This window comes from Barbatula barbatula, assembly GCF_947034865.1.
Source record: "Barbatula barbatula genome assembly, chromosome: 25".
Taxonomy (NCBI): Eukaryota; Metazoa; Chordata; class Actinopteri; order Cypriniformes; family Nemacheilidae; genus Barbatula; species Barbatula barbatula.
The window spans coordinates 9,366,603-9,393,629 of NC_136788.1; the positions used below are offsets into that span (position 1 = coordinate 9,366,603).

General features: G+C 38.3%; 3 protein-coding genes across 5 annotated transcripts; all 3 read right to left on the minus strand.

The window, feature by feature from the left end:
- Positions 1–5,276: 5,276 nt before the first annotated feature.
- On the minus strand, positions 5,277–7,925 carry spam1 (sperm adhesion molecule 1; the record flags this gene model as incomplete). Its single annotated transcript, XM_079450485.1, has 3 exons — positions 5,277–5,612; positions 5,893–5,982; positions 6,999–7,925. The coding sequence occupies 3 exons, from the start codon at positions 7,923–7,925 to the stop codon at positions 5,277–5,279; spliced, it is 1,353 nt and encodes a 450-aa protein (XP_079306611.1).
- A 746-nt stretch (positions 7,926–8,671) lies between these two features.
- On the minus strand, positions 8,672–13,090 carry LOC306890250 (hyaluronidase-5-like). 3 transcript variants are annotated; one of them, XM_079449837.1, is made up of 5 exons: positions 13,030–13,090; positions 12,650–12,720; positions 10,673–11,604; positions 9,661–9,750; positions 8,672–9,384 (listed from the first exon to the last, which is right to left on the minus strand). In XM_079449837.1, the coding sequence occupies exons 3-5, from the start codon at positions 11,597–11,599 to the stop codon at positions 9,085–9,087; spliced, it is 1,317 nt and encodes a 438-aa protein (XP_079305963.1). In that variant the 5' UTR covers positions 11,600–11,604; positions 12,650–12,720; positions 13,030–13,090; the 3' UTR covers positions 8,672–9,084. The 3 variants fall into 3 exon arrangements, with proteins under 3 accessions (XP_079305963.1, XP_079305964.1, XP_079305965.1); XM_079449838.1 differs by having other exon boundaries at positions 12,650–12,765; XM_079449839.1 differs by lacking the exon at positions 12,650–12,720.
- Positions 13,091–13,478: 388 nt separating this feature from the next.
- hyal4 (hyaluronidase 4) lies at positions 13,479–22,560 on the minus strand. The gene is made up of 4 exons (XM_079449836.1): positions 22,305–22,560; positions 17,484–18,475; positions 16,075–16,164; positions 13,479–15,832 (listed from the first exon to the last, which is right to left on the minus strand). Exons 2-4 carry the CDS (start codon positions 18,435–18,437, stop codon positions 15,359–15,361), a joined length of 1,518 nt encoding a protein of 505 aa, XP_079305962.1. The 5' UTR covers positions 18,438–18,475; positions 22,305–22,560; the 3' UTR covers positions 13,479–15,358.
- Positions 22,561–27,027: the final 4,467 nt, after the last annotated feature.

Here is a 27,027-nt window from a genome sequence, read left to right on the forward strand (position 1 = left end):
CAGGACGTTCCATTACAGTAGGTTTTACAGGAGTGCCTATGATGTTTTTAAAGAATATGAAAGATGAGATTTAGAAAATTTGAAATTCACGATAGCGTCTTTCCTTTTTTCTCAATGCGTGGTTACGGCGGTCTTAAAAAGTTAGGATAACAATATTAGCGCAATATTAAGCTTAATTGTTTTCAAGAAATAAATCGTCATTTGTAAACTTCATCTTTATTTTCAGTTTTGTCTGTTATTTGGTCAATGAATCACACTCTAACGTGTATGGAGGTGGAGAGAGAGAGAGTATGTTACCATAGTGACTCTTCAGTCATCTTTACGATGTTAAAATATGTGTCATATTTAAACAATATCAATAACCATTGAAAATTGATTTAATTTAAGCCATTTGTTCCATATATTCCATCTATATTTAGATTATTTAATTTGCAATGAAAAGAACAATATTCACATTCATACTTAGAATTAACCGGAACATTTAACTATGAACGTATTCCCTCCTGGTGTCCTTTAATAAGCCAAACAATGAACGCACAAAGACTCCACTGTGAATATTCTTCAGCTCCTTTTACTCCTGTGGAAGATCTTGGAGAAAATAACATCCTTCTACTTCATTGATTGTTAGTTAGTAGTGCTTTATTGCATTGCATATAACAATACAATGCAATTCTGTTGACGCATCCCAATATGCAGCACAATTAAAATAGATTTAATAAATATTTAAGCTTCTGTTAGGTTAGTCACATGAGGCCGAAAAAGAAACCGAGAGAAAAGGTTTGATGGATGTTTGATATTGCCCATCTGTGTAAAGGAATGGCAATGCATTATTTCTTGGCCCGTGGCTGATCAGTGGATTGAGTAACTAATGAGATTTTATTCCTGAGCCTCGAACTGATCTCTTCTCATACACAATAGAGACATTTAATCATGTGTTTGCACAGACCTTTTCTTCACCATAATGTTGCCCTCAAACAAACTGCTGTCCGTGTTATTATGAAGTATTTTGACAAACATGCTCAGTGGACTGTTATAAAACAGTAATACTGAAGCCATGTTAGAATTTTTGCCCAGGAGATGATTAAGGCTGTGTAATGAGATATGAGTCACTGAGTTCAGTCCAGTAGCCGCTTGCTGGGGCCGACAAGCCCCCTGGACCACCCCATGATTCAAAACATTTTCAGAGGGTCACAAAGAGCTGAATGAGTTGATCTATGGGAACATTGACAGCCTATTAGTCCTCCGATGCCCCGTGCAGCAGACCTTTGCTATAAATCAAAGAAATCACAATATCGGCGTCATCCAAAGGCATATAAGATTTAGGTCCTATTTTACATTCCACAGTGTTGGTTTTTATGTTGCTAGTATGAATATTCCATTTTAATTTCTTTATTTGCTCATTTGTGGTCATAAAGATGCTGATTCTTCTTAGATAATAAAAATAATGTTCAGAGTAACAGAAAAAACCTAAATTGGGATTTGAGAAAGAAATTCAAATACTGAGGGAACTGAGAACATCAGAACGGAACGTCCCCAAAATAGGTCGACCTACAGTAAATGTGTGCGTTTTAGTCTGAAGCGGGTACGCAGTATGAATCACACAACTAAAGGGCATAACACTGTTCATGTGTCTTCATTCATTTATATGTCAGCGCTCATGGGGCAGAGCTTGCTTGCTGGGTGCGAGTGACAAAGCACAAGCTCCAGAAATATGATAAACATTTGCTAAAGATAATTCGGTGAATCAAAGGGGAAATTACAGGAAACCGTGCTAATTTGTTCATTTTTTTTATTATCAAAATGTATGTTCCTACAATTTGATTCAACTCCAAATTTACTTCAATGTCTTCACTGTTTAGCACACAGCACCCGTTCTTTATGTTTTCACATGAGGAAATAAATCATAGTTGTAATAGTGACCCTATTCGTTATTACAGCGAGATAACAGACCTTTTATGGAACAGAATTTGTATCCTCTTTTGGTACAGTGTTTTTTGTGCTGCAGTTAATGGAGGTCAAAGAGTGGGGGCTCGCCTATGATGCACTTTGTATCTAAATAACAGAAGGGACCCCCTCCATTTAGACTTTCAACCCACCTAGTGACGCCTATTTAATTATTTGGTAAATCAAATTTATTTTATTGGTTTACTTAAAGGCCCAATGTGTAATTTTTTGGAGAAGGCCTATCTATGGACAGAAAAGCAACATAATATACTGTATACTGTACGTAACTATGTAATGTATTGTAAAAGCAAATCAGTTGATACGTGTGTTCTATATCAATCCAAACACCCCTGGATGTAACTGGGGTACACAAACCTCTAATTTGAACCAATGATTTGTTTTCTTTTTGAAGGAATACAAAGTTTACACTATTCAAAAGCAACTGAAGTGTTCTTGTATGCATTTTTTGTGTACTTCACCCAAAATATAGGCTACGTATTAAAGATTGTACCTATAAGATATTCGGTTTCAGTGTAGGAGCAGACACACATAGTAATGTAGGTATTCTCATACAGTGGTACCAATCTGGATGAGCTCGACAGATGGCTTGAACGACAGAGTTGAGAATCTGTGTCACTGGGTCGCTGTAAAGAGAAGTCATGAGCAATTACATTTCATATTTCAACCTGGGGCAGCCTGTATTTTCAGACATCACAAGATGTCTCTGCAAGCTTTCAAATCCTCATGTGGTCAACCCACATAGCAAGTAAAATGCCTTAATAGATAATTGTGTCATTTAAAAACATATTAATCTCAAAATCCCTGCTCTTAAAGCAACACTTTGTAGCTTTTCTACCTTAAAATAATGTCTCTAAAATGATTTCAGCCGTATAACATCTCTTTACTGGACGAAGTCTACTGCCGCTGCTACCAGAGCAGCCTCAAGTTCTGTGTTCGGGTCGGTACACCATCCCCTGCCTGCGGAAGAGTGCAACGTGGTGTCTAAACAATGTTTTGGCATTCGCTGGTTTCATCAACTTACTTTATAAATTCACGTGTATTGCGCTGCCCTCAGGGAAGCTTTTACTGCTGCATTATTTAGGACACTGGTAACAGACCATTGCGTTTATCAACCACATGGGGGAGCCGTGAGCGAAGGTTCTATAGTGTTGCTTTAATGTTTAGAGGCAGCTCATGTTTAAATGAATAGGTCAAGAATAGTTTGGTTATCAAACATCACAATGCTTGAAACAAACAGTGTTTTTGTGTTGTCTTTTATCCAGAAATGATCATTTTCAATGTCACACGTGAACCCTTAAATATACTGGTGAAAAAATGTCAAAACAGCTGACTGGCATTTTCTGATCCGTTCCTTGTATTTGCATGCTTCAGATGTTTTTTCCTGTATTTTATAGAGTCACTGCTGCAGTCTCTGTTTGGTTACTCAATAGTATAAACTGGCTTTTGTCTGTCCAGGGACATTTGCGTCATGTCACCCAGTAGTAGCAAGAAACCCCACACCCCCCACCCTCCGAAGGCAGAACACTAGGCCTGTCACAGGCGGTCACTGCAGGGTCTTTTGTTGGACATGGATGTTGATGTTACAGTTTCACTTAGCATAATCCTTGAGAAAATGTTTTATCATTTTTAAAGGGGCTTGTATATTTTGTACGAGAACTGCTCACTAGGTACCCAGTGACTGTATTAATCTGAGGAACGTTATATGAAGCTGAAATTTCAATGGAAATGTGGTGTTTAAAGCCTTTTGTGTGTGACTGAGCTCAGATAAAAACAAGGAATTTCAGCAATATATACTGAGAGGTAAAACTGCAGTATACACACAGAGCGTTTTAGAGCCATCTAGAGTCAAAGACAAGTATTCAAAACATGTTAGTGTTAGTGTTCATTAAAAAACACGTGATCACAATTTTAAGACATTGTTTGGAAATTAGTTTTAGGTTCTGTTGGAGCTCTGATGCGTCTTAATCTTCACCTTTTTGTGTTTGGGGTCTGCTTATGCTAAGTAGAATAATAAGTCGTGAAGTCTTGTGATTGGTTGATGATAATGAGTCTTGTTATCTTGTTTTCACAAGTGTTAAGCAAGTGTTTGCGGACTATTGTCAGTTGTTTTATTGAGGTTAGTAAAGCTTTGAATGAGCAAATTAATAGTTAATCTGATAATTATATTAAATAACATACCATCATCAGTGGTAATCTATATCATTCATATAAAACACGTGGCTGCCATGTGGAGATCACATGACCTGACGAAAAGTCTTCACATTGGGCTCATTTATAAAACTCTTGTTTCTCTGAGTGTATTTCAACGACTGTCCTACCTAAGCCATTTTGTTTATTGAATAAAGCAATCTTGTCACGTCAGGTTCAGGATGAATTCAAATGCCACTTTGACACTGTTAAACCTAATGGTGTTTCATCGTTGTGGAAAGTCAATATTTGCAGTGCTGGGTTCATAGAGGATCTAGTCTTCAAAGAAAGACCAGACAAAACACGTGCATACATACATACATAGAATGATCATGGAAACAAAGAGCAGGTGAAAGTTATAGTAACTTATAGTATAGTAAGAAGCATTAACTATTGAGCTGCCTTTTAATCCGAAGGCTGCGTCATGCGTCATCGAGGATGTTCCATTTTAGTTTTAATTTTTTCTCCTAAATATAATCATTGTAGTTTAATTCTGACCTTGAAATGTAACTGTTGCTTATCTACGATAAAATCATTAATAACAAAGCTCGATGACATATGTGCCATCCGAAGGACGCATCTCTTGATAAGGAACAAAATCAACATCTGCCATAACAATAACATAAGAATAAACAAGGACGAGAATCGCCCTCCAGTGGTTGATGGGGAAGTTGCAACGTGCTTTACACTAGTCCAGTTTGGGGAATACTTTCTTTATTGAAGGTAATGGCCTCCCTCGGGTAAACTCCATCTTTCCATGCTGTCGGGAACGCATTGCTTACATGTGTAGCAACATGTTTAGAGTCTGCAGAGTTACACTCAAAATAAAGTGTTGTGTCTGCCCCAGGCCCACTTTACCAGCGTCTGAAGTCTCTGAAGTAAAACAAGCAACTGTTCACGAAAACATTGCTTTTTACACTTACATTTTACAAACTATGTGCATATTTTATATATACACAGGTGTCCGTGTACACATGTGTATCAGTGGTGTTTATCCATACAAATCTCATAGTGTCATCATATTTTGTTATAACACAACTACAAATCATTGACATTTCAAGAGCAAATTTAGTTTATTAAATGTTTATAAAACACATTATTCAAATATCAAATCAGATATGAAGTCACACAGCAACAACCAGTGGAGTTGTGGGAAGGGACTCTGGCATTCTAGCTGAGCATTTCTGATCTTTGTAACATTGGCAGATGAAGTTGTCCACAAAGTTGGTGATGTCACTAAGGGAAGGCGTACCTACGGCCAGGTATTTTCCTCGAGCCTTTAGGATGATGAAATGGTTCGGGTTTAAGTGCAGGAAGGTGTTTGACTGAGGGTTCTTGCGCACACAGCGGCCGTTGTTCTGACACAGCATACTACTGCAGAGTTGCGCAGCTGTGGTCACATTAGTTATATAAGGGTTTAGCGTGGACGGCAGATAGGCAGCCAGCGCTTCGCATGATTCCTATGAATGAGAAAGAAACATTGTGAATAATGTGGCGTACAATGCACGATGACCTTGCAGATACAGAAAGTGAATTTGTACATCTAACATGACAGCTGACTTTGATCGTCTTGTTTGTTCAAAAACTTGTTTTGGCAGAAACTTAAAGCTGGTTTTAGTAGAAAGAATTGTAAATTACGACCCATTCAGTACTGATAATGCTTGAGTGCTGGAATAGAGCATTAAATGAAAGAAAATAATGAACTAAATAAGGATTTTTAAACTTTAATGGTGACACTACCTTGTCGTTAAAATCTGCACTGGCACCCCACAGAACAGCCCCTGAGGCCCCCAGAGCTGCACTCTCACCAATAGTATTGACTAGATCCATCTATAAAAAAAGGCAAAAGATTCTCTAGACATTTTTCATAGAGCTTTTATAGACATCTAAATTTTGATATTTCAATTAATATTTTTATAAATTGATATCTATATTCTATATACACTAAACACTGTTGTGTTCATAACACAATAGTGTTACTTCTGTGAGAACACAGAAAGTGTGTTGTTCATTTTTACACAAATCTCTGTGTTAATTCTGGAAAGAAAAAGTTATTTTGAACTCGACTTGTGCTGTCCTTAATACAAAAACAACACACTCATAACGTGTTAAACAGCACAACACAAACAATGTGAAAATAATAAACAACACAATCTCACTCATTTACAAGTTGGCCATTTTGTATTCACAACCTAATTTTGTATGATTTGCTTTTGCACCATTAACAGTTAAATTTAGGGGTGGGGCTTCACCGTTCTTTTCTCCTAATCTCACGTTTATGTACACATTGTACACCCCTCACAAATAGTTACAAATTCAGATGAGATCAGGCTAATATTTAATTTCCTTAGATTTCTTATTTTCATGGTATTATCCAAAGGTAATGCTTTCCGAGTTGTTTATTAGGATTGGGTGTAAGAGATTTTTTATTCTCAAACAGTACTAAAGTACTTTTATCCTCAAGTACATGTTAAAATACACATACACTTCATAATGTTTTTGCCTTGGAAATTTTTTATTTATATAGTTTATGAAGCATCATATAATAATAAGTTTTATTTATATAGTGCCTTTCCAGGGCTCAAGGACGCTTATATACTTTTATAACATCATTTTTACTCCATACTACTTTTACTCAAGTCAAATTAAGTCAAAATACTAAACTAAGTATTAAAGGTAAGAAATCTAGGCCCCAATGTATTATCAAAAGTATTGGAGTAAAAAGTATGATATATGCTTTACAATGTAGTAAAAGAAAGTAAAAACACTGATAAACTACATTAATGTATCTGAGAGTAAAAATACAAGTAGGCATACTTAGCAGGTTATTGTGACGGAAACCTCACCTCACTCAGGTATATTTCCGAACTATTCCGAAACAGAGGACGTAAATATACATAAATTGGAGACGTATAAAGGTGCTTTGGCAGAGCAGATACCCGGACGGCCTCTTGAACCCGTCCACGAACAAAGTAAGCTGCATTTCGGTTGTTTCGCAGGGCTAGCGGCAGGTACGCCGAGGGAAACAACGCCGTACTTGCATTCCATAACCAAAGTAGCTCATCATTCAAGATTTGTTCTTGCTCAGGACACTCCCCAGTATAACCTGGCTGGTCCCATCCATAATTGTAAGAGTCGGGAAACAAATAGTAGCCCCAGAGATATTCTGGCCGCATTTTGATCCCAAGTTTCACTGTGCTTTCCATATAAGCCCTGGCAGCAGCTTGAAACTGCTGTTTTGCCATAGCTAAAGCCTCATTGGAAGACAGAGATGGGTTGGTTTCCTGAACATACTCGATAGAAAGCTTTCTGTAGATCTCTTTCGAATCCCAATTTCTAGCCCATAGGGGGCGCCACTCCTCCCAGTCAATCACAGCCAAACCCGGGGGGGACTCAGGGATGTACTTTGTGACATCATCAAGTGCTTTTGACAGGCTGGCAGTCAGGTTGCCTTTCTGAGGAATGCCGCCGTTGAACTCTTCTTTGGTTTCGGGGATTACGTAAGGGTACAGGCCGAGACGTTCGGAGTAGAAGAGGAACAGAAATTGGTTGGGAACACTGGACGGTGTGGTCACCGCTTGGAATGCTGAGGTGTCCAAACTGATCTCAAGTCTCTTGCATACTTCAGTAGGGGCGTTCCAGATAACAGAGAAGGGTGTGTCCTTAAAGATCGGCGGTTGGGTTGGCGGTAGAGTTAAAGCATTGTTGAGGAAGCCAAAAAGTGATATCAGGGTAGTTAGATGGACCGGTGAGCCACACTGAATGGGAAACATTGTTGCAGCCTTCAGGTATATGTTAAACTTGAGGATTATCTGTGAAATATGGAAATTTTATCAATTGTATATATTTTTTAAATTGATAAGTGATTTCTGGTCCACATCAGACTCTTTTCATTTATTATGTAATTTATCATTTAACTTATGTTGAGAAACTTTTGGCTATTTAAAAACAGAAGTTATTTTAAGGTTAAAATAGATTTGAAAAAAATCACAAATATTTTCCAATAATTGTGATATTGCAAACATAAAAAATGAACTTCGTGACATTAAAATGACATGTCTTACCTCCCACTTCACTGAACATTGTTGTGGCTCCAAATTGTGTTACATGTGAGTGTGTATATATAGAAAACTCTTATCTAAAAATGATGATAAAAGAGGAGCGGTTAACATCTTTTGTGTGTTTTGCCTTTAAAGTACTTGATATGTTGTGACTCCAATCTGATGAGGATTTATTAATAGTTGAAAGTAGATTTTCAGTTAGAAGATATTCTGTATGCCTTTTTAAAAGATTATAGTCATGTTTTATGAATAAAGTCATGTGATATGCAACTCATTTACTGTTCACACCCCTGTAAAGTTGAAGGTCACAATGTGAATTTGTTGCATAACGTGGACACATTATATTAGTGGTCATGTTGAGGTGAGGGCAGGTCGTCTTGGATAAAAGGAAAAACCTGTACATACAGTACAAACAGTACTGAAAAGATTAAGGAGGGTTATGCAACGACAGCTGATATCCTACAAGAACTGTTTCACTGACAAGGGCAAATTTATATTACTCATTTTCCAATGTTTATTCATGATTTATCAGGCTACTTGCAACTGTTACAATATAATCTTATCCGACAAGTAATGTAGATATTGTTCTCCTCTAAGATGTTAATGTCATGCAAGAGAACAATATGTGCACAAAAGCATTTGTAATTTAATTTCTGTATAAAATAATGAAATCACTGCAAAATGATTTAACGAAAAAATACATCCATGTAAGCAATTCTGACCGACGACCGTTTCAGTTCAAGCCTCTCCTCCAAATTCCACCCACAAAACCTCACTGTCAATGTTCTCTCAGAAGGTGCACTCGTGGCCGGGATGCACAGAACATACTTAAGTAAGTATTTAGTAAACCCCTCGAAGACCCTTGTCTTGTCTACTGCGTTTTAACAGAGCACTTCCTGTCTTCATAGCACTGACAAGTAAACTTGTATGCCCAGTGAGAGATGTCATCCAGTGATGGTGTTCCGATAACCACATATTTCCCAGCATTCCTTCTGATTTGGTGTCTTTCTGGACTGAGGTGAAGGTAGTCGTCCGAGTCAGAGTTTTTGCGGACACAGCGTCCGTTGCCTTGACAGAGACTTTTGCTGCAGAAATGGGCCGCAGTGGTAACGTTCGCTATGTAGGGATTTAATGTATCAGACAGGTATGCAGATAAGGCTTCACACGAGGCCTAGAAATAATAAGAGGAATTGAAAATAAATTGTGATTTAGTGAGATGAGAAAGCATCGTAATTCGTCTCAAAATCCCGAGAAATTCTGTAAATCACAACAGATTATGTTTTGAAAAATACCCTTACTTGTAATGAAAATACATAGAATGGCAATCTCCAAAAATCATGAAATCATCAAGCACAAATAAGCTCTATAATATAAAACCTCTCTTTTACGTTTAATGGAAATGCAAATCGGTGCATGACGTAAACTGCACCTTTAAGGCAAGAATTACCTTGTTAGTATAATCAGCACTGGCCCCCCACAGCACTGATCCAGCGGCCCCCAGAGCTGCACTCTCACCTATACTGCTGACCAGGTCAATCTAGATACAGAACAAAGAAACGTGAACATAGCATATTTGACACATTATTACCAGCCAGCCGAACTTATAAAGTCAGTGCGGTCGCGAATGGTTCGGTTATTATCCAGTTCGGCAGGTGGCGCTGTCACAAAAGAACTAGGGTCCTATAACTGCACCCGCCGATTGTGCAGGAATATACTACTCGGTGCCTTCGTTCAGTCAGTTTAACAGCATTAAAATGTAAACTTTATCATTCAATCTTTCAAATGAACTGTAACTTAAATCATTACCACCTGGCTCAAGTCACTTTATATGAACACGTACAATTGCGATTCAATTACTTTCAACGGCCTGAACAATTCAATATTTATACTTTATTCATATATATCATTCCAAACATTTGACCGTTTTTTACTTTAAACCCCGTCTAGAGAACTTTGTATGTTAGTTCCTTATAAGTTTGTGTGGTTCAATTGAACGAAATATGTCAAACCTATTTATTCACGTTTTAAACGAACACTTCTACTCGCCGTGAACTGTCTTCTCGCGGATGACGTTAGAAGTGTAAACAGTAGCTTCTTCATGGCGGCTAACGTTAGCATTCACAAATGTATCGCATGATGTTTTCTCTGAATCTCTTCTTGCTTTTCCGTTTTTCGCACCTGACTCTTTTCGACGACATCGATCACGCCCTCGTGCTGCCGCCGACATTTTGTATTCTTCCTCAAGGGTGAGCAGCTACGTATACGAGCACGCCGCGGAGCGAGCACGCAGCACGTACGTGAGGAATTAATCGAAATTAATAATACAATCACAGCGTTATACATTTCATCATGTTATGAAATTATAGATAGAGGAAGACACGTCATGCATTTTATTTTGTCGGGTGAGAAACAAAAAAAAAACTGTTGTTTTCAAGTCAGGCGCAAGGCCTTGTGAGTACCTCATTAATGTAAAGCGTGCTCTGGTCCCGTAAAAGAGGGCGCAGGTAGACGTAAACAGGTGCAGCGTACGGATGCTTTGACAGTCCTGCCACTCTCACTGCCTCTAGTACTTGGTGCCGGACAAACAGTGCAGCTTTTTTGCTTCCGCTCGTAGAGGCCGGCAGGTAAGCTGAAGGGTATAGGGCCGTACTGGTCTCCCACATCCAGAAAAGTTTGTTGTTCAATTGTTTTGTGTGCTCTGAACAAACACCTGTATAGTTTGCATCCTCGAAGTCATAGTTATAGCAATCTGGAAACAGGTAGTAGCCCCACAGATACTGAGGTCTAAGTGCAACCCCTAACTTCAGAGTTTCCTCCATGAAACCCCTGGCCGCCTCCTGGAATTGTTTTTTCGCTTTGCTGCCGGCCTGTTGAGTGTTGAGAGAATTGTTATGCTCGAGGGTGTAGTTGATGGACAGGTCCTTGTAGATCTCTTTTATGTCAAAATTTCGGTGAAACATCGGAAGCCACTCCTCCCAGTCCATGACAGCGAGCCCAGAAGATGAATCGGGAATGTACCTGGTGAATTCTTCTTTAGCTTTGTCTAGGCTAGCTGACAAATTGCCTCTTTGAGGTATACCACCATTATACTCTTTAGATGACTGAATGTCTATATAGGGAAAAAGCCCGATGCGGTTTTTGTAGAAAAGAGTCAGGGACTGATTTCTTACTCTTGCAGGTGTTGTGACTGCTTGGAACAGTGATAAATCGAGAGGGACTTTTAAGTGTTGACATTTGGAAATGGGTGCGTTCCATAAGAGCACAAAAGGTCTTTCGTTGAAGAGAGGAACTGTTGTTGGTTGAAGAGACGATGATGTACAAATATGGCCGAATATGATGAAAATCATGTGAAATATTAAACGAATATGCTTTCTTTGGGTTTCCATCCTCACTACAAAACAAATATAAAAAGCCATTTAAAACATTTAATCAAAGTGATGTCATTAATATTTCGACATGTTTTGTATTCGTTTAATCCATGTATTGGTATACATTAATGGTGTCTAATGTATTTTATTGGTTTAATGGTATTTTTAAAATTGCAACACATTTTCTACGCGATGACAAAAGGATGACGCCTGCCCTCATGCTAGCAACGTTACACATTCATTGTGTTATCCAAATCTGTGACACATGCATTTCTTTGCATTTATGCATGAGGTATGAGGTAATGACACCAGAGAACATTTCAAGCACAACAACTCCCTGATCCTTTGATTGTATATATTCAAAAATACTTTGGATTGACATCCCTAATTTTTTATTCAAATTGAACTTTATGATGTCATCTCTAATAATGTACAAGATACCATTGAGTCTAAAACTTGTTATTTGGTAAATATCACATTCATTTGAAAAAAAATGGGCTAAAGCTAAGCCTAATTTGAACAGTTTGTAAGAGAAATTAAGCAAGACGTAGTTTAAGTAATATAAAAAACAAAATGCAATTTTAATCTATGTATTTAAAAAGTATTATAGTTTATAAGTATATAGTATACAAGTTATATTTGAAGTCAAAATTTTGATACTCTTCTCTACTTTTCTTTTGAGAGTTCTACATGTTTGTCCACATTTTTTACACTTCTGTACTGTAATAAAATATATATGTAAAAAACTCACTAGCGGACACAAACGTGATGTCGAGGCTTGTTTTATGACAGTCCAGAGATGAAAAGATTTTTTTATTTAATACGTTATTTTGTTATTAATGATGAAGTTAGCTAACGTGACCTTAGCTACATTTTGTTATGTACTTTTCTGTGTAACGTTACCCCAATGCGACAGATCGGTTGGTCGACTTGCAAGTGAATCCAGAAGTGCGATAGTATTAAGTCACGGTGTTCTCTTACTGTTTAATTGGATTCAATATTGTGGTTGTTTTTAAATAAGTTTACATACACGATAAATTTATTAATTTGGGGGTGCATTTAACCTACCGTAGGGATGTCTGTGGTGAAGTCAAAAGTGGTACAGTGTGGCTGTATCCAACACTCATCTGTTGCGGTGCCTATAGCACCACCGGTTGAATGAGTGAAATTAATGCAGGCTTTAACTGTAGAATGTGTTAAAAAAACCTTACATGACATTTGTTAATAAATGATAAAAATAGTCATTTGTAATATGACTATTCGTGACGTTTAAACGACATGCTTTCTCATTGGATCAGTGCAGGATTGGCCTATAATACTGGCTTTTGCTTACTGCAAGTATAGTACAATGTAAAATCCTACAAATGTGGTATTATTGTGAGATCATGATATCAGGAGAATAACAGTTGTTCTGGAAAAAAAACATTCAGAAAAGTTTAACGTCTTACCGAGCTAGATGGGTGTCTGAATAGTTTCTCTGTAGCAATCTGACTTGCTCAATTTCTTGTTAAACATTAGCAGGGCTCATTGGGTTTAATGCATGAGTGTTTACAGTGTGACTGGAAAAGGGTGATGAAATAGATTTGTAAACATTTGTATAGAACTGTTGCCTAGAATTGTTGTAGTGTTAAAATAATAAGAACAAGTGATTTGATTTAGTTTTAGTATGGAATTCTGAAATGCAAAAACTATCAAGTCGGACCGATCTGTGGACCGATTGTCTACTTCAAGTCACAATGTACAATACAAACATCTAAAGTTTGTATTCAGAGCAATTGAATGTATGTATAAGCAGACTGAGAGTGTAATGGAAGAGGGCAGACCATTACATTTAACATGAGTGTTTGTGCGGTATGTGATGCAAACATTTCTTGTGCATCAAAGAAAATAGTTGAGTACTGGTTACAATCCTTTATTTGCAGTGCATATGTCAAGCAACATTTCTTCATTGAATATTTGGTAAATGTAAAAAGTCAAGTAATTTGTTACACATTGCATATAATTGCATGTTTTTGAGATGAACAAAACATAGGAGACTGGCAAAGTTTAGCACTGAGGTAATCACGACAAACATTGCAGTCTCAAACTACTGTCTTAATGCTACAAAATTGCAATGCACACGATGCAAATTTTATAAAAATGTTCATTATTGAGTAAAAAAGACAATAGATATAAACATGTTGCAATCATCCTTTAACCTAAAACTGGAGATATAAAATATTTGGTAGACATGTTTTGCAATTTGTTACAATTTGCAGATTTGCTCAAACCATCGAGGTACACTGTACTACTGTATATTATTACCAGTATCAATGATTCTGGCTTGCTTCATAAAGACAAGAGCACAGTTTAAAAATACAATCATTATGAATTTTCACACTTCAGCATTCTGTAGCATCGCTTGCAAATGCAAATGTGTGAACACAAACATCTTTGATCTTTTTTGGCTTAGTAAGCATTTTATTAGTATTTTTTTGGGGAAAGATTAACAATTTGTGCAATTCCTATAATTGCTTAAACTCTGGTTGTGTCCGCCGAGGTTTATCTTCTGTCAGATGTGCAGGTACATGAATTGATTGTATTGTTCAATATTAAAGCACTAAATAGTTGAAAGAGACAGCTATCATCGGTCATGTGTTTGTACTGTATTTGTAAAACCTTTAAGTTGCATAGGCAGAAAACAATCCCACCTCTGAATATGTTTTTGCACTTTTATGATGAGTAGGATTCAATATTATTTCGCTGTGGGCCAGACTACGAGCTAAAAATAGAACTATGACAAACATTCTCCCTCTTGTCTGTTTCTCAAAATGATTGCATAATTTGAGGCACATTAAACCTTATTATTATAGACACAAGGGTGAGGGTTAAGGCACCACTAGCACGAGTCCATTATATATATTTTAGGCTTCGCTAAATGCTACGTGTCCATGTTGACAGAACCTTTGTCCAGCTTTAAAAGTTTTGATTGGATTGGGAAGCAGGATGTTTGTATTACACAGATCACACCTGTATGCAATGTGTATTGCATTGAATATTTCATGCTCTCTGAATATGAAGTGCTCTGACAGCAAGTATAATGCTTTGAAAGCAAACATGTGTCTTTAAGCTGTGCTAGTTTCCTAGTGTAGTATGTTTAATGTTTAGCAGGTAAATTTGCATTAAATGTTTTTGGAAAAGGGACCAAAAATATTGATGACATCGTCCTGCACTAGTAATTGTTTGTACAGTGTCTGTAAAATGAGAATAACTGTGATTTGCAATAGCAAAGGGCAACATTCTGGGTCTTGCTAAGAAAGGTAAAAAATAGCATTTTGATTTCAGTGCTTTGTCAAACCGGAAGGCGTAGATTAAACCTTTTGGGGCGAATAGACATTTACATTTAAATTCAGATTAAAGAGCAAATAATGAAGAACTAAAGTTCAGAACAGTCATTCTACATATCTACTTAGAATGAAGTTTGTGCAAAGGCTTGCATCTCTACATTATCACCATACAGCACTACTGTAACAATCTTAAAAAATGCTAAATCAGTCATGATGTGCCATCTCGATATCCTCAAAGGTGACGTGTGTCATATTTTATTTTGTATACATTTTTTTATGCGAATTGTCTTAGCAATGTACAGAGACAACTTTTTGTGAAGTAGTGTAAAATGTTTAAAACATTCCTCCGTTTCTTTATGCGTCCTGTCACAGTAAAATTGGTTCAAATAGTATGGTTTTGGGGTGTGGCTATCGATTTTTAAGGATGCCAGTGGCACAGAAATGACGTGCGTCACTCTTGAATACAAGCAAAGTTTAAGAAGATGAGCAGAACAGTCAGAATGAGGGCTTTTTCTAAATGCACCGCTGCATCCCTCGTATCTTCAGGCTCCTCCTGTTCCTCCTCCCTCACCTCCTCCACATTCTCTTTGATCATATTGTCTTCTTCTTTTTCCTCTGGCTCTATGCTGTCGCAGCGGTCGCCCTGGTACCCCTGGTAACAGTGACAGCGGAACCTCTTGGCCAGCAGGTAGAGCTCTTGCTTAGAGTGCCCGCCGCTCACGCTGAACGTGCCGTACCTGTTGGAGTGGATGCGGTAGCTGGATCGGCTCAGGTGTAGGTAGTGTGGCTCCTCCGGGTCTCGGCGGACACAGCGTCCGTTGGACTGACACAGGGCGTCACTACAGACTTCAGCTGCCCGGGTAACATTAGTTATGTACTGTCCCAGTCTGTGGTTTAGAAACGCCTTAACTTTAGAGCAGTTGTGCTGGGGAGAGAGTCAAAGTGAATTCAGAATTGAAGTGTGAAAAGGTACTGTGGAGCATAAATAGCATACATTAAATCAGTATGAACTCAGTTTTATCTTTAACAGAAAACATTTTATTGACACAGAAGTGTGACTGTTTGAGAATTTCATTTATACATTTTTGGCTTTTCTTGCCTAATGTTAGCTGTGTTGATGTGAACAGCAGAAACAATTATGTGAAAACGAACAGGTCTAAATCTTACCCTTGAGGACGTGAGGTTGAGATCCCCCCAAATGACGAAACCTGCTGCACCCAGAGCAGCACTTTCTCCTATTGTGTGTATCAAATCCTTCTGTGAAATGAAAAGACAAATACTGTTTTTGTAAGCAAAGGAAGGAATGAAAATAATAATGCAGAACAATACAAATGCATTCAGGCATAGCATAGTCCGATGATAGAGTCAGATTGTATTGTATAAAGTCAATCTGTGAAGAAGTCGAACGTATTGTTGTGTGTAGGCTACTATTTGACCACAAGATGGAGCTGTTTCAGATAATGGATCAACACTTTGTTTCTGTCCCACTTTGATATTCCCAATAGACACAAAGAATTATTTTACATTAATGGATCTGGCAGTCACTTTCACAGTATCTTTAGCCATCTTTAGCACATTCAGGCTACAAAAATGTTTAGTTGACTGTTTCATCGGATGCATGTGCCTGGCCCCTAGTTAACTTCCGGTCTGTGTTTATATTTATATTGATATTAATTCATCTATATTCATTTTTTGTTGTATATTACTTTTATTGTATAAAACTACTCAACAGTAATTGATTCCTTGTTTGGGCCACATACCGTGTGTTTATGTTGCTGCTGAAATGTCTTTGTTTTCGAATGACCTCTCGTGACCTCTGCACTGCCCTTACAAAAAATAAGTATACTTGAAGTTCGTTTTTTAAAGTATAAAGTACAGTTCAAGTATATTTATATCATGCAGTAAGTATATTAATACTGTATCATGGTACTAGTAAAGAAAATGTACCATTTCCATACTACTTGGGACTAAACTGCCCACTTTTTCGTTTTAAAACAAAGGTTTTACAACTACATTTTTCACAATATCTTCATAGTTTACTACAAGTAGTTCAGTGTGTGTAGCACATTTTTGAGTTTATAAAAGTACACTTTAAGATACTCTCAGTAATTTATTTATGTATTATTTTTGCGCCTATTTAGGTTGTAATTTTTAAACTTAAAAGTGTACTTGAAATCTTATAAGCAAGATCAGCTTCAGTTTAATACAGGTTAAAGCCAAATACACTTTGTCAGTCAAGTGAAATGTTATTTTAAGTATATTTTTGAAAAGTACAAAGTGCACCGAAAGTATAGTTTTTTATAGATAATAGATAATAATAAGTGTGCTGTTAGTATATATATTTTTAACTTCTAAACTTTTTTTATCTACATTAACTTTTATGTAAGGGTGCTGAGGCAGTAGCAAGTGCGCTAAAATAAATCACTAATGTAAAATATTACTATATTATTTTGAGTGATTAAGTATATCAGCTTTCAGAATATATCCCAGCAGAGGATCAAAATCATGTTGAGGGCTTTTGGTCAGTTCGACAAAGTAACTATGCTGGCGTTTCTTCGATATCTACGGGTGTTTACCTGGGTCAGAAATGCCATGGCATCATCCCTGTAGCCCAGCCGTGTGTATACATATGTAGGTAGGTCATAAGGCAGTGAGGTAAGGGAGGCAAGCCTCAGCGACTCCAGCACTCTATTTTTCGAGAAGTGCAGGTTGTGAACGCTGTCCGTGTGGCTCTTTCGTATAGCCAGTGCCGGAAAAAGGGCAGTGCTGCTGTTCCACATCCAAAACAGCTCGTCGTTCCGAACTCTCTCCTGCTGAGGGCACGTGCCGTTGTAGTCGTGCGCGTGCACGTTGTAATTGTGGCAGTCTGGGTACAGGTAGAAACCCCAGAGGCCATTTGGACGGGTTTGCGTGCCGAGCTGCAGCGTACTCTGCATGAACTCCATGCCGGTCTTCTCGAACCGCAAGCGCGCAAGCTCCTCCACCTGCTCTTGCGTTACATTAACGTAGGCCCTCTCGATCAGCTCGCGGGAATGCTCGCGGTAAATGTCCTTCTTGTGCCAGTTTCGACTCCACTGCGGTCTCCAGTACTCCCAATCTATTACTGCCAGGCCACGGAAGTCTTCGGAAGGTATAAAGTGCTCTATGTCTTTTCTGGCTTTGTGAAGGTGCTCTTCGAGGCTGCTGTTTTGAGGTAGGCCTCCATTGATGGGTACCCCCTGCTCATTGTAGAAAGGGTAGTAGCCCAGACGGTTGGCGTAGAAGATGGTGACATTCTGACCCGTGTGGACTGCTCGTGGACTTCCGCTGATTTGGAAGAGATCGAGGCTGACGTTGACGTTGTACTTCAGCTTGCACATGTCGAGCGGGGCGTTCCATGCTGCCAGGAAAGGCTTACGGCCCACCAGAGGCAACTTTGCAGGTTTTTGGCAAAAGGTGGGATGGATGAGGATCAACAGCCAGGAACAGATGATCGCACAGGCTACGGGCGCAGTGTGGTGTTGCGAGGCCCCGCGGGGCACACCAGGCATTCTGCTGCGTGACTCAGCACAGGCAACTGTCAATCATCCTGTGAGAGAACAAAAACAGGTGTGAGTCCTGTATAAATAGACCTTAAATAATGACCTTAGAATGAGCTATTTCTATCTACATACACCGCGGGTCGCCTTACATGGAATTCCCCATGTTGTTTCTACAGTAGCCCTAAACATACAAACTGCTTTACAGAGTGCGTTTCGTAAATAAGTTATCTCTTTCGACAAAGAAGCGAAAACACAATGTCATCTTTGTCCTGTGAGCTCCACCTTAGTGCTTCGAAAGGGAGGGGTGGAGCGAGCTATTGGTGGCTATTCGCAACCTCGCCACTACATGCCACTTAAATCTCCACATCGCACAAATCTTTTATGATGATGTTGACGACTTACATAATATCTAATAGCTTTAATGGATAAGGTTCTTATTTTTAAGATAAATATGGTTGATATTTATCAACGGCGGTAACCATTGATTTTGGATTGGTTTTGTGTACAAACAATAGTGTTTGGTAACCAACATTCTTCAAAATATCTTCTTTTGTGCTCTGCAGAAGAAAGCCATACGGGTTTGAAATGACAAGAGGGTGAGTAAATAATGACAGAACGTTCATTTTTGGGTGAACTATCTCTTAATTGCTAAAGTTAAATGAAGGGTAAATTCGACAATTAATGTTTTGCCATTCTGTCTGGTTTGATGAGTCAATTGTTACTTTGGGGGTTGCAGTCATCACCCACACCAGCAGTCAACCACAGAGTAATGGCCAAATTCAACCCCTCACCAGTATGGCGCCCACATTCCCATACCACAGCTGCCCTCGCCATTTGCCCTGTTTGAATGCTAAAGCATTTTAAAACAAATTCACTGTATTTAGCACCAGTATAAGAGTAATTTTGTGTTTCAAAGACCTACAGTCTGTATCCTATCGTACAGTTCATTCTACACATGTATTGTCATAATGATATTCCTTGCTATTAAATATGGCTTTAAAGGGCTAGTTCACCTATAAAAGACAAATTCTTTAATCATTTACTTATCCTCTTGTCATTTCAAACTGTATGACTTTCCTTCTTCTGCAGAACACAAAAGAAGATATTTTGAAGAATGTCGGTAACCAAACAACACTGACTTCCATTATATGGACACAAAACCACTGAGACATTTCTCCAAATTCTCTTTTGTTCAACAGAAGAAAGGGTCAAATTCAGGTTTTGAGTTGATTTTTAAAGCTGGTCTTTCTGGTTTACAGTACATGGCAGACTAAGATAAAGGAATTATCTTATCTGAATTGATTAAATAAAGGAAAATTGTAATAATGGGTAATGCAAAATTTTGCAGGATGTCCTGTCGGTCGAGAGAATCAGGAGTCATTTCTCGCTGCCCTCAACACACGGCATGGAATCAATCACCAGTAACCATAGTAATAATAGCATGTATTTGTAGTCTATTAATGCCAGTCATGTGCTAAAGCTGAGGTTAAAAAGTGAGGTACAGCGTGGAATGTTGCAGATGAAAGCAAATTGCGGAGCCCCATGGTGGTTGTGTTATTGAGTGGAAAGATTCTGACTGGAAGTACCAGTTCCATTTTCCCCCAGGACTGGCGCCGGGGCCATGCCATGAGGGGAAAGAATTAAACCACTTCCTGCATAATAAGACCAATGCTTTTCACTACATTTTATAGACACAAGTCATTGTCCTTGAAGACATTTGTTTACCTTACGTAGGATGTGTATAGAATCCTGTTGAGGTGTTCATGTTCTACATTTTAAAGCAAAGGTTGATGTTAAAACTAAATAAAATATAAATAAATATAAAACATTTTTGCAAAGATGACAAAGTACACTCTTAAAAATAAAGGTGCTTCACAGCGATGCCACAGAAGAACAATTTTTGGTTCCACAAACAACTATTCAGCCAAAAGGAACTTAAAGGAACCATCTTACTTTTTCTGAGGAACCTATTTTCGGCACATAGGACCTTTTGTGTTCCGGTGTTAAAGATTCTTTAGGGAACCAAAAGGTTCTTCTATTGCATCAAAGAACCTTTTGAAGCATCTTTTTTTAGAGTTTAATCTATTGTTAGGTTTATTTTGTTGAAAATTCTGTGGCCCAACATTTGGAGACAAGGGAGTTTTTGGGAAACCTGGAAATTTATGTCCAAAACAATAATATTTTTTGTGTTTTGTAAGCTAATATTAGGCTTAAAAGTTACACACTATGGCTTTCATTTATTTATTTTACCTTGGCTTAAGCACACTGACCAAACATTTTGTTATCCTGTCTGAGCATTTGTGGAGATCGGTTCCTAAAAAACACACAAAGTGATGAAATGTATATGTTATGCAATGTAAATCACTTTGGATAAAATCTTCTGCCAAGACTTTAAATGTGAATAAATGTATGCTTACAAAAGACATAAATCCAGAACACGTTTTTCAAATGGTTTGTGCCAGAATATGGAGAGGTGGAAGGAGGCCTCGTGAGATTATGTATTCGAGAGAAATGGGGGGATGAATAAAATTTTCCGTGAAGCATTAGGTTTGGCCATAACTGCAAACACTGGCCCATGAGAACCTACACAGCCATAAAGAATTAGGAATATTATGCCTGTATGGGTTTCAGATACCATAGATTTATTTATCTTCAAGCTTCCTCGAACCCTCAGCCCACTCTGGCAATAATTAAGATACATGTGGCTTAGTGAAAGTGGTTTTTACAGAAAACTTTTAGGCAACGGCTTCAGAGAAACCACAGAAGGCACGGAGTCGACCTGACGCTGACATGCGGACGCGTCTTCGATCCCTTCCATCCAAATTGGAAACATAAATACGACCAAACCAGATTTACAACAGGAGACAGAGAGGTTTCTCAAACGGATGATTTTCTGTTACGAGTATAGCTTTCATTTTCATTGTGGATATTTTCTCTCTGATCTTCTCTCACTGCAGTTGGGATTTAAAGATCACAAACTGATATCGCAGATACGTTTTTTTAAAGCTTGAAAAATAAACAACTCGCAGTGTAACCCAAACAGACACCTAGTGTGGTTATTTTGAGGTTGTGTTTTGGATCGACCAGGTTAATATTCATGGTACAGCTGTCACTTCTACTTTCTTGCGAACGCTAGTAAATTAACCATAAAGTTAAAATCACAAGATATCACAATGATGATCTTCCGGTGGCAAGGTTCCGGTGAAGTTAATTGATGACGGTAGCATAACACTTGGCTGTCGGTTGCTTAATTCCAGCGTGGGAGCACATTGGCCTTCTTCCCGTAGACGATTTTAATGCAGAAGTGCGTTACTCATCTGCAAACCCTTCCCTAAGTCCCTTCAAAATCTTTACAGACGGAGCCACCGTTCAAAGACCTCAGTCGTTCCATGGCACATTTGCTGATAGACTTCCAAACTAAACTTCCTTTGACGTCTGCATATATTGCATTTGCAACGGGCTAATTAAGTTTTCTCTAATTTGGTTTGCTTCTCACAGACCTGAGATGAGGTCCTGCCATTTCCAAATCCAGAATACTCAAGAAACCAACAACCCTTAAAACTGTAATGATACATTCATAGTCCCATTGAAAAGCTTGCCTTTTGAAATCCTCCAATTGATGAGGATGAACTTTCTTGGACGTTTACTCTTGATGCCAATACATCTGTTTCAAGAATGTAAACCTCTATCTGGACTTGCACACTGTTTTGAGCATGCCATTTAAGAACAGTCACTAGAAAAGATGCCCTGAAGGGAATGCACTGTGAATGATAGACTATTTTAAAAGATGGAATGCATCTATTTTTATACACATTTTGTGTACACAGCAGCCTTCAACAGGCTCACGTAGGCTATATAAAATGAGAGGCTACTCACCTGTAGATCCAACGCTGCCGCCCGAGTTACATTTCGCAACACGCACCTCTCCGCATCTACAGTATGCTAGTATTGTTTCTCCCTGTCTGCCGACCAGCCTACTCACCACTTTCCTATATACACACAGAAGAGAGAGAGAGACTTGAAGTTTCCTGAGAGAGGGAGGAGAGAACAACCACGGAGCCTCAACAGAAAAACCACAACACTGCGATTAGCGTAAAGCCGGGGAGGAGAGTCTAAATCCCCTTGAATGAGTGCGTATGTGAGTACTTGTCTGTGGGAGTGTCTTAATACCCGTGTTGATCTAGTTCATCCTCTAGTCACCTGGTCGCGAGGTTACGTGGGGTTTTAAAACCCCAGACGTTGCCATGGTGCAAGCTCCTGGAGGCTTATTCCCGCCCATGTTACTGTGTCCCGTGGCATGTGATTGTCTTTTGTGTGTTTCTAGACAGTCACTGTCTGTTTTTGTGGCTTTGGAATAGACATGTCAAGAAGTAAATCTAGAGGCTGTAAATAAACGAGATTATATTTCTCAATGAGTTTTCTTTTTCAGGACAGCGATTTGTTGGAACAATTCGATATATGTCATAGTTTTTTTGTTTTGTTCGCACATTAGTGATTCATTGGTCGATGCAGTTGTCAGTGGTTGGATATCTCCAAGCATTAGCTGGCCTCCTTGTTGCATTCCTTTGGCAAACCGTGCTAAATAACTGCTCTACGAAACTTTGAAGACTATAACGTTCACACATTTTTCCAGAAAGCACTCACTCCAACCTCATTTAAAGATGGAGCACGGGTCCTGTGGAGCAGCTGTCTCTGCGTTTTATGAGCCTCCTCAAGATGCTTAGCTTGCAACCGAGATAAACGGGAGATTCTGACTGTCTGTCTGAATTCTCGCATACTGTAAACAGTTGTTTGACGTCTGCAATAGTGCTCATCTGTCTCAAATCGGTGTGAATGTTTGTTTATTGACATGTATTTTTTAATGTAGTGTCATGTAGTGACTCAAATTATCAAGGTTATCCGTTTTATCACGGTTATGTTCACATTTACTGATTACCAAGTTTTATATAGATTTTACATGTTAAATGCACTTTTTGTTTGCATAAACATCAAATTAATAACATTAACATGAGCAATGAGGTAAAAATCAACCTAAAAGGCGTACTTATATGGAAAATTCTGTCATAATTTACTCACCTTGTTCCAAATCTGTATACATTTCTTTGTTCTAATGAACAAGAGAAGGATATTTGGAAGAATGTCAGTAACCAAACAGATCTTGCCCACCATTGGGTACCATAGTAGTTCTGTTGAACACAAAAGAAGATGTTTTGAAGAATGTAGGACAGAAAACAGTTCTGGGACACCAATGACTACCATTGTATTTTTTCCTACGATGGGAAAGCATTCTTTCTGGTTACAAGCATCCTTGCAAATATCTTTCTCTGTGTTCTACAGAACAAAGAAATGTACACAGATTTGGATAAATCAAGGCTGAGTAATTTTCATATTGTCAATATTTAATTTTTGGGTGAAGTGTTCCTTAAGTAAATCCGATATTTATATAAGGCAACACAAATCAGTATACACAAATACTAACTGCTGGAAATTGTCATTGCGGTTAGCCATTAAATCACTAACTGTCCCATTCCGGATTTGTTTATGGTTGAATCTTACAAGATTTTGTTGTTATTCAAGGTAGTCTGTATCTGTATTCTTAACAGCCAGTTTTTGCCAAATGATCTGCTATGCAGAGCGTACAGAGTAATGATAGGGTCTAGCTTTGTGTGTAGGCCTAGTGTAGGCCGGTAGTCTTGGTGTGTACACTTTACAAACTTTAATGACATCGCAAATAAGCTCTTACTTTTGCGTAATTGTTTGGGTGAGCCCTAAAAATAATATGCAAGCACAATACTTGTGCAAGAATCAAACGATTAGCTTTGTTGTTGACCTTAGGACCATTATTATTTGGCATTTTACTTTGTCCAAAATTCATTGATCTGTTCCATATCAAGATACTTATTCAGGAAAGAAAATGTTGTTTTGATTAAACGGGACCACCAAGACACCAGAGGTTGATTCATGGGGTGCCAGATGCTGGATTAGGCTTTGTCTCACCTCTGTGGAAATGAATTTATTCGTGCTGAGTTTATTCAACCGTGGGAGAGGAGGCGGTGGAAGGCGAAGTGGTTGGAGTGCTTCGAAAGAAAACCACATTCCCACAGCTGCAGGAATGGGACGTTTGTGTCGGCCAAGCACTGTGGATCACACCAGTGGACCACTGGTGACCTCTGGTGCCTTAGAGGAAACGCCAACCCAAGTCGAAAGTTAAGGTCCAACGTTAAATTTCACATTCACAAATCCCTGAATTAAAATCTGAGGTGTTTCTCTGCTGAAATGTTTTGCATTAACAAGGCCCTCTGGTCAAGTTTCCGTTCATTTCTTGCTCTCTGTACAGCAAACCTGCGAGCTCGGTTAACATCGTGAGACTGAACACATGTGGTTGTGATTAGCATTTGGTCCAAAATGTTGAGCTAATAAAAAGAAAAGATGAATTTATGATTCTGAAGGAGAAGTGTTTTGGTGGCTGAGAGTGGGAAAACAGAATTAATGTTAATGTTGAAGGAGTGGGGGGTGAAGATCTGCAGAAATACCAGTGAGGTCTTTTCAAGCAGAATCATCAGATTCCAAACCTCAGGGCTTTGTGCCAGAGTCATTGGTCAGTGTGCTGTTTCTCTGGCACTTTACTATACAGAAACTCTTCCAAATTCCCCCTCAAACGTACCTTCTCTTCCCCCTGTAAATTGCTGTATATGCATGCAACACATAGAAAGAGTGTACATATTGCAAACCTATAAGGCTTTTACTTTCGCAGAACACAAAAGAAGATATTTTGAAGGATTTTGGTAACCAAATGGGTAACCCACTGACTTTCATTACATTGACACAAAACCACTGAGACATTTCACAAAATATATTTTGTGCTCCACAGAAGAAAGCATCATATGCAGGTTTTGACTGACGGGTAAAGATGACAGATTTGTTTTATTGGGTGAACTATCCCTATTTTATACTGTATAATTGTAAATCTCTTTTAGTCATTGTATTTCAAAGTTGTCAAGTTTGTGTCTATTTTCATTACTTGTTTTAGGAGACTAAACTGGTCCCTAAGCGAGATCTCCAATAAGACTCCTGAGCCCTGAAAGGGCAAATGTATGAGCAATATAGTTTTCATTTTCGAAAGACTCAAATTTGGTTTGAATGGTTTAAATTTTAGTCTACAGTCTTTAGAAGATTACAGTGAGAGAACATAATGTCAGGGCAGTGAAACCACAAATGTTTATGCTAACATTGACATGTTATTCTGCAGATGAGGTGACACCGTTGCAACAGTTGTGCTTTTGTTGGATTTCTCCAAGATTGGGCTTAACAAATGTACACAATTGGAAACATTTAGCATGTGGGTGTGTGTGACACCCCACACTTTTTAAAAGGATAGTTCACCCAAAAGGATGTAGTCACCCTTATGTCATAATAAAGCATTATGACTTTCTTCTGCAGAACACAAAAGAAGATGTATTGAAGAAAGCTGGTAACCGAACAACATTGACCCCAATTGACTCTCATTGTGTGAACACAAAACCACTGAGACATTTCTCAAAATATCTTCTTTTGTGTTCCACAGAAGAAAAAGTCATATACAGGTTTTGAAACACGTGAGGGTGAATTAATGGCATGATGACATTTATTCTGTCTCTTTAAAGTCGTCTCTGTACATACAGAATTTGAACAACATTAGCAATAAATGAATGGTGTAAAACTCACACTTTGTTCATTTGTCACAGTTACCAGCCAGCATGGACAGTAAAAAAAATATTGAAAGTCATTCGCACACAATAATGTTGGACGTTTTTGTGTTATATAATGATGGCATGTGATTTTGTGGATGTGGATAAACACAATTTGTCCTTTGTTAAGAAAGGCACATTTCACCAACGGGGAGGTCTGTTTTACTGAAGAACCGCTGGAGAAATGCGACCCTTCTGTTGATTTTGCAGTACTTCAAACTTTAATGTTATTGTATAAATGTTGGCTTGTTCAGATGGGGTCTACCTTACAAATCTGTTGAGTATGAACTTACTCTTTGATCTAACCGTCTTAAATGCAACCGCATGCGATCTAAACTTCGGAAATGAAAATAAAGGTTCTCTCAGTACCATGAATGTTCCTCTCTTTAGAAACGTTTGGCACTAGAAGCTTTTGGCACCAGAAATTATGGCATAATTGTATGGAAATATTAGCTTCTCGTACTTGAAAAAGAGGATTAAAGGGATATATCCCAGAAGTGTAAGTTATGAACTATTTATGGATATGTTCTTGCACTGGTTATCTAGAGAGCACTGGAATTTTTTTACTGTTTCTTTACAGGTTTTGGTGACATTGAAAACCTTATTTTTCCCACCTTGCTGAAATGGTTTATATCTAAATAATAGAGAATTTGACATTGGTTTACTGGATCACCAGAGTGATTTATTTTGAAATGTGAAGTGAATATTTATTTTGTAAATGCATTCATGTGTTTTTGTGCCTCCACTTCATATGCAGAAACCACTATTTGTAAGCCATGTGTGTGCTTAGTTCCTCAAGAAGTACAAACATTGTGGTTCTGTCAAAACATGAATCAGCAGAGTGTTGACTTTGACCCTCAGAAGTTAAAGTG